The 7,394-nt window shown below is 36.9% G+C and overlaps 2 protein-coding genes across 2 annotated transcripts; one reads left to right on the forward strand and one right to left on the reverse strand.

Annotated features, from left to right (window-relative positions):
* Nucleotides 1–1,897: 1,897 nt before the first annotated feature.
* On the reverse strand, nucleotides 1,898–3,234 carry LOC149160505 (malate dehydrogenase, mitochondrial-like). The gene is made up of 2 exons (XM_089434740.1): nucleotides 3,051–3,234; nucleotides 1,898–2,229 (listed from the first exon to the last, which is right to left on the reverse strand). The coding sequence occupies exons 1-2, from the start codon at nucleotides 3,210–3,212 to the stop codon at nucleotides 2,053–2,055; spliced, it is 339 nt and encodes a 112-aa protein (XP_089290866.1). The 5' UTR covers nucleotides 3,213–3,234; the 3' UTR covers nucleotides 1,898–2,052.
* Nucleotides 3,235–4,864: 1,630 nt separating this feature from the next.
* On the forward strand, nucleotides 4,865–6,318 carry LOC149160506 (uncharacterized). The gene is made up of 2 exons (XM_089434628.1): nucleotides 4,865–5,592; nucleotides 5,686–6,318. The coding sequence occupies exons 1-2, from the start codon at nucleotides 4,939–4,941 to the stop codon at nucleotides 6,316–6,318; spliced, it is 1,287 nt and encodes a 428-aa protein (XP_089290754.1). The 5' UTR covers nucleotides 4,865–4,938.
* Nucleotides 6,319–7,394: the final 1,076 nt, after the last annotated feature.

Below are 7,394 nucleotides of genomic sequence, written 5' to 3' on the forward strand. Positions count from 1 at the left end.
ACTCATGATCATCTTGACCATCCTCATTACTCTGATCCACATCATCACCAACACCGCAACTATCATCATCATCTCCTCCTTCACCACCATCATCCTCATCCTCATCCTCATCATCTCCTGATATATGTTGAACATAATTTGGATCATCGTCTTGGAAATCATTACTTATAGCATTCTGACAAAAAAAATCAATATTACATGTTAGTATTAATTACATAACACAACGCATGTTTTTGTTATACAATGTTAACCATAAAATGAGGTAAGATATAATATCTAATAGTACTAAAAAATAAAATGAAAATATGGTTTAAAAGTATATTGGAAATCCAACTAAGATTACATACCATAGAGTCCATCCAAACAACAAATTCAACCCATCTCTTTTGCTGCAGCACCTCCTTTTCCAAATGATTTGGAGGTCTTCAGGGTAAAAATATATATCCCATGGTTTATATTTGGCCTTAAAAAACAGTAGAAAAAACAAAATTGAGAACACAGGAGCAAGATGAAAAAGGAATTGCATGTCTAAACATTTTGAAGTCTCAGAAAGCATTCATCAACATAGAGAAGACTACAACACTACTCTTCACTTCCAAGTTTTCAACTAATGGATTTAACTGACCAGCGATGTTTTTTGCATGAACCATGCTCAAATGCTCAAGATGAGGTAATGAATGGATGTTATGCGCCTATCTGTGAATTGCAACCACAGGCATACATGTAAGTGCAAATTTGTAAATCTCATACCCAGATTTACCCATCATCAAGCACACAACTTTTGTGGGATCCATTTGACATATATTATGTTTAAGAAGGAATAACATCCTTGAAGAGACTCATGGCTTTTCTTAGGGAAGGATCTTTGCATGCAGAATCTAGATTAACTCTGAACATTTCAATCAAACTAAGGTAAATGAAAGGCAACAATCCATCGGTCAAACCTCACAGGTTAAAAGCACCCGCTGAGTTTCACACAAATGAGAAAGCCTAAGGGAAAAGATTTGAGACATGCATGCTACATGATTTCATGTAGGATAAGTACCTAAGCTTAAGGCAAAATATTCGAGACATGCAAATGTATGAAGTACAAGATTCAGATAAAGAGAAAGAAGCTCCTTCATGCCATATTCTCACTGACAGTGAATCTCAGATTAGGTACTTATCAAGCATGAAATCATGTTGCATGCCAAGCATGAAATCATGAAGCACACACCATGATAAGATTATCTAACTTCAACTACTGCATCAAGATGAAAAATTCAGCACTCTAGACAGTCACATAAGAATAAAAAAACATTCAAAAGATATGAATGCATATTAGCCACTATAGAGGACCAAAACATAAACTTACGCCATAGACAGTGTGGCTGAACCTTTCCCTGCTTTTGCTTCAACAACTTCAGTTCCTCCATCCTGTGTGCGCTTTGTCAAGGCTTTAATGTCCTCCTCAGACAATACAGAGTTTGGCTTTGGTGTTGCCTAAAAAAATTTATCAAAACAAAAAAGTGTATGTTCCCTTTTTAACTGTATTGAAGGGTAGGTAATTTGATCTCATTTTATCTTTGATAAATTAATCTTCTAATATCCAAGAGTAAAGAACAAACTCAAGATGAGGATCCAACAAAGTCATATACATGTGAAAAAAGTGGAAGAATTGTAACACCCACATGTCCACCTACAACAGGAACATCAACTTCTACAGACAGCATAGGATGACATCAACAACAAACATAAAACTGAGAATTGTATCTAATGTTAAAAAAAGCATGATGTTGGTAAGATCCTGCAGCATATCATGTATTGGGTCTAGCCCAGATGGTTGTGTGCAAAGACTGTTATCCTTCCCACCTGGGTTCAATTCCCTCAAGTGACATCTTGAGCTGACTATATTTCTGATGGCCTTGAGCCCTATGATACCATCCTTGAAATGAGGAGAAGTGCCTGGCATGTTTGCCCAGGATGCATATTTCATGATTAAATTATAAAAAATAAAAATATTTTACAGAATACTAAATATTTGAGAGTAGCTAAGCATAACAAGCCAGAATTTTAAATACCTTCAACAGGAACTCCTGCTTTTGAAGCATAGAACGTCTTTGCGTGGACAACATCAAGAGTAGTAACACCAAAGAGTTTCTTTTCATTATAGGTCCCTGCCTTCTTAAAAACCTCAGCAGCTATTGGTACAGTAGAATTTACAGGATTGCTGATCATATTTACAATTGCCTGCCATGGATATCAAGTCCTCAGCAATGCCATAAAAACCAATTCTAGATGATTTCTTGAATCCAAATATACCATTCCTGATAGAAGGAAAACATTATCCAGTACACTCTCCCCCCTCTCCATATCTCTATCTATATAATATGTAACAATATACTATACATACTGTACACACACACCAGTACATGAACAAAACAAATAATTGTGAAACATACTTCTTTATCTATTAACTTGCCACACTAATGGTAGTACATACTGATTGTATGTAATATATAATGTTATAGAGGATACCTCGTGATCAAGTGGATTTGTGCACAGTTAAATAGAAGACCAAGGATATTTTTTATATTGATATTCATATGCCAATTTTCTCAAAAGTCCAAAAGCTAAGTTACTAACTACAAGAGGAGAAACAAGAATAACAGGGCTTTAACAGTGGCTGCAAACTTGCATTGGACTACACAGCTAATTACTCTTAAGTTCATTTCAATTAGTATTTCCTTCTTATGGGCAAAAGTTAGCTGCAATTTGTCTAAATAAAGAGTCAATAATGAGTTGACTCAAAGAAGTCTTCAAGCTTCGTTAACCTCTCCAGTAGAATTGATTATATACAAGAACAGTATGTAAATCTAGATCAACAACTTGCTTAAAGATTCTTGCAAATATGTATTTGTATATATTGCCATCTCTATAGATCTCAAACATACAAAGCCTTCAACAAAGCAACTTACAATGAACATCATGCTTATTCCTATGAAATAGTCAATAAGAAAATCGCATGAAAACAAAAACTTCAAAGAAGATCATAAATCATGACAACTTACCTCTGGGCAGTATTTTGCAATTGCAGAGCAAAGAGATTTAACAATCCCTGCATTGATGTTGAAGAGATCATCACGGGTCATGCCAGGTTTTTGAGGCACACCAGCAGGAATGATCACAACATCTGCATTCTCCAATGCCGTGCCAAGTTGTTCCTCTCCCATATATCCTGCAACCTGCACCCAGGTCACACTACTGTGAATTACTGACAAGGCCGTGACACAAGCATGATAAAATCAATATGGCAGTACCAAATTAAATGATAAATATGTAGACCAAAAAATAAGAAAAGAAATTATTATCGCAAAGTTCCAAAAGAAGTAAAACTTGTTATCCTTGTTCCATGACCCAAGCAATGGTATGTCCTCCTCATAGTGAACAAGAATAGGATTATTTGTAATTGTAAATATAAGAAGTATTTTTCAAATTTAAAAAAAAGAGAGATCATCCGTAATCTCTCCAATTGCCCTTCTAGAAAGATCATTTTGGACAGATCCTCGACATCAATAGTAGCATGTAATTCTCTGATAATCATTCTATTGGAAGAAAACAAACTCTTAGAATAGGCAAGGGTTCTCTACTCTGTCCATGTCCTTTGATCAGTATCCCAAAAACCATGCCACAGAAAAACACCCTTCTTGTTGAGTTCCCTTGGCTAAAATCTTGTGAGTTCTAATGCATTGTTATTGCATTCTCCAAAATCTAAATAGGATGGAAGGTGAGATCTGATCCCCTCCTATTGCCAATAAAGTCCCAGTAAATACACTTAGTCATGGGCTTCCAGGCTTCCCAAAGTTCAAACACTCTTGAGGACAAGAAATTCCTATATTCTGAAGTATTGAGGAGCACAAATGATTCCACATAGTGAAAAGTGACCCTAAATTTTGCTGATATGACTGCATTACATAGTCTCTGTGGATGAGTTAAGCTTTCCAAATGGGGCTCTCCAACAAGACTCCTTGCTACCCACATTGTTGCCAGAATCTTCGATATCAATAAGCCATTGTCAACCTTCTAGCTTTGGCATGATGCGGAGATGCGAAGAGAGACCCCATTATCTTCCATACTTAGCCTATAAGAATGCTCTTAAAATCTTCTCCAGCTTCAGAAATTGAGATTGGATTGGAAACCAGCAAGAAGCATAATACATGTGACCATCTTGCAGAATCTTGGAAGTGATGGTGAGCTTTCCAACAAAAGGAAGGTCCTTGTAATGCTAATGTAGAAGCTTAAGCTGCAACTTCCTCATGCACCATTCCCAAAATGAAAGCAGGAAAAGATGAATTCAATGGAAGAAATCAACTGGGCAATTGAAAAAATAATCAGAATGATGACCATAATGATAAAGCCCAGTTAATTTCAGACCCAGCAGAGGAGAATCCATTTCTGGTGCAAGAATTAGTTCCAGCTGTTGTCACATTGTCTACTTCCTAGTACCTGCATTCTTAGCGTCAATAGGTATTCAGACAGTTGCAACACCAGTTTTTCTCTGATTTTTCCACAAAACCCAGTTAGTATTATGGTTTGCTTGACACCCACAATTTCCATAATTTCCACATCTGTTGGAACTGTCTCATCAGCCATGACTACATCTGATCTCTCAGAGGACTAATTATTTTTAACTATTCACAATCATGGGCTTTTTTGTTCTGAAGACGATGAGTTGAGTTCAGCAGTAAGTGGTGATAGCGTGCTTGGACCCAGACTGCAGCCCCTTTGGTCAGGGAAGTTGATGTCTCGATAATGTGACAGCAAGGTGAACTCTTACCTATCTTTCTACCCTTACAGGCCAAAACAGAGGGCCTTTTATTTGAGGAACAGTATGTTTGATATTTTTATGTAATTTTTAGCTTTCTCTACAATCTGCTTAATAACCTCTTATTTTATTTCATGTCAGATCCTGTGGGCGGTTGCCTCTATGGAAAACAAAATGGTTGCACAGTAAATCAGAAAGTCACTGAGGTAGACAATAAACTAAGGAGTGGGGATCAATTTCCAAATATCTCTTTTGAGTCTCAGAGTAATCCAGACAAATATGCTGCGGAGAAAGAGCTATATCTTGGTTCCCTCTGTGAAGTAAGGGACTCATCAAATCCATGGCAGTTTTGGATGATCATGTTGAAGAATGGGAACTTTGATACTAAATCTGAATTGTGTCTAGAGAATGGTAGAAAAGTCAGTCCGATCATTACAAGTAGGACCTTTCCGTGTTTTGGGAAAGGCTGCATGAATCAGCCTCTTGTGTACCACAACTGGACAAAGCCTCAAGAAAATGCAATTTATTCCTGTGATTCACAATCACCCAGTTTAAGGGGAAGCTTCTATGGCACTTATGATCTGAATGCAAGTCTAGGAGCTGACATTGATAATATTTCTTATTTTTCTGTTGTTTGGGAGAAGCAAGCTAGCACAGGCAGATGGATATTTTCCCATAAATTGAAAACGTCTAAGAAATATCCTTGGTTGATGCTGTATTTGCGTGCTGATGCCACCGAAGGATTTTCTGGGGGATATCATTACGACACTCGTGGGATGATGTTGAAGGTCTTTCCTGAGTCCTTATTTGTCTTACTGTTTAGTATTTAGGAAAATGCATTCAGCATACTTCATATGCTCACTTCAATATTTTTCGTTTAGTTGCCAGAGTCACCAAATTTCAAGGTAAGATTGACACTCAATGTTATACGCGGAGGTGGTTCAAATAGCCAGTTTTATTTGATTGATATCGGTAGCTGCTGGAAGAATGATGGACAGCCATGTGATGGTGAGGTTGAAACAGATGTTACTAGATACAGTGAGATGATCATAAATCCTGAGGTGACGAGCTGGTGTAGACCTGATAACCTTGCTGTCTGTCCACCTTATCACATCAATTCCAATGGTAGCAAAGTCTACAGAAATGATACAGCTCATTTTCCATACTCTGCTTATCATTTGTACTGTGCACCGGGCAATGCAAAATATCTTGAGGCACCTTTTGATCTTTGTGATCCATATAGTAATCCTCAGGCACAAGAACTGGTGCAATTATTACCACATCCAGAATGGGCTATTCATGGTTATCCAGCTCATAAGGGAGAAGGGTGGATTGAAGATCCTAGAACATGGGAACTAGATGTTGGGGCGCTGTCAAGTCGTTTATACTTTTATCAAGTAAGTTTTGCATTTTATATATCAATCTGTTGCATTTGCTTTAGTAATAGAATTCCATTACCTTTCATGATTGATTTAGGGCTCTTCCAACATACCAATATCTATCTGTCAGTTTAGTCACAAACTTACAAATTTGATTTCTGTATCTCTGATTTCTGTTGGGTTTTGAATTCCTTAGCAGTGTTATCAGTAACTTATGTATAAATAAGCCATCCTTCAAGTAACTCATAGGTCAATTCAATCTGCAGGACAAGTTGTTAATGAATTTTAGTTAGGAAACACTTACATAAATATTGCTGTAATGTATAGTGTGAATAAGGACCACTTTGTTGATTCTTTAGTGATTTCATTGGCACTAAATGGTTATGTAGTTTATCCTTTTTAGTAGTTTGTGGCATACTACTCACAAGAGCTTGCCTAAATGAATTCAGAGAAGGCCAAGGCATGATTTGGATAGGCAACATTTGAACCAATGATCCCACCTATTATGTGGTCCTTTGATTTATCATTTGGCCAAGGAAAGTAATACTGTTACAAGCACACAGCAGAAGTGAGGAATTTAGAGAGGTGACTCTCTTAAATTCATTGTGAGTGCATTAACATATTTTTATAGTAAAAAGTTAGTACAAAATTGTTCCAGAGACTGGAGACGAAGATGGAATTATTAACTATATCTTGGTATGAGTATGACCTAACATATCTGATAAACTAACATGTCAAAATTAGATTTTCTCGTGAGAAGCAATAAAAATAACTTAGTGCTAAAAATGGTGCTGAAAATAGACAAAATGTAATTTTATTGCTCATTATTTCCTTCCTGCTTAGAGAAATTTGTTCCCAATTACTTCAAAAAATAATAAAACTATTTCTCAAAGGACAAGCTCCCTTTCCAACCAAGTATCTAATGGTCTGCTTGCTTTTAGTTGTTGCTGTCTTGCTATAGACCAACGCGTCTTTCAGGAGGTGAAAATTTGGTCTGCTTGAACTGGGGGTTTGAACTTTGTGTCATGCTCGTATGTCTTCTAATGATAAATTACTGGATGTCCTCCTGGCTTAAGCATAACACCTATTGCCAAAGACTGCTCTATGCCAAGAAGTTCAAGTACTGGTGTAGAACAAAGTGTGTCATGGATCCATTCAAAGGCTCGTGGAATGTTAGGCTCGTTGCTTTGTGTGTCATTCTTCTTGACAGT

Source organism: Pinus tabuliformis, chromosome 5_2 (assembly GCF_031772625.1).
Source record: "Pinus tabuliformis cultivar Carrire ecotype Pingquan chromosome 5_2, CPIR1, whole genome shotgun sequence".
In the NCBI taxonomy this organism is placed as follows: Eukaryota; Viridiplantae; Streptophyta; class Pinopsida; order Pinales; family Pinaceae; genus Pinus; species Pinus tabuliformis.

Bases quoted from the DNA above. Each gene is read 5' to 3' on its own strand.
- LOC149160505 (XM_089434740.1), bottom strand. From the start codon at position 3,212: ATGGGAGAGGAACAACTTGGCACGGCATTGGAGAATGCAGATGTTGTG. The intron at 2,230-3,050 runs GTAAGTTGTCAT...TATCCATGGCAG, and splicing joins TTGCAAAATACTGCCCAGAG to GCAATTGTAAATATGATCAG.
- LOC149160506 (XM_089434628.1), top strand. From the start codon at position 4,939: ATGTCAGATCCTGTGGGCGGTTGCCTCTATGGAAAACAAAATGGTTGC. The intron at 5,593-5,685 runs GTCTTTCCTGAG...TTTTTCGTTTAG, and splicing joins CTCGTGGGATGATGTTGAAG to TTGCCAGAGTCACCAAATTT.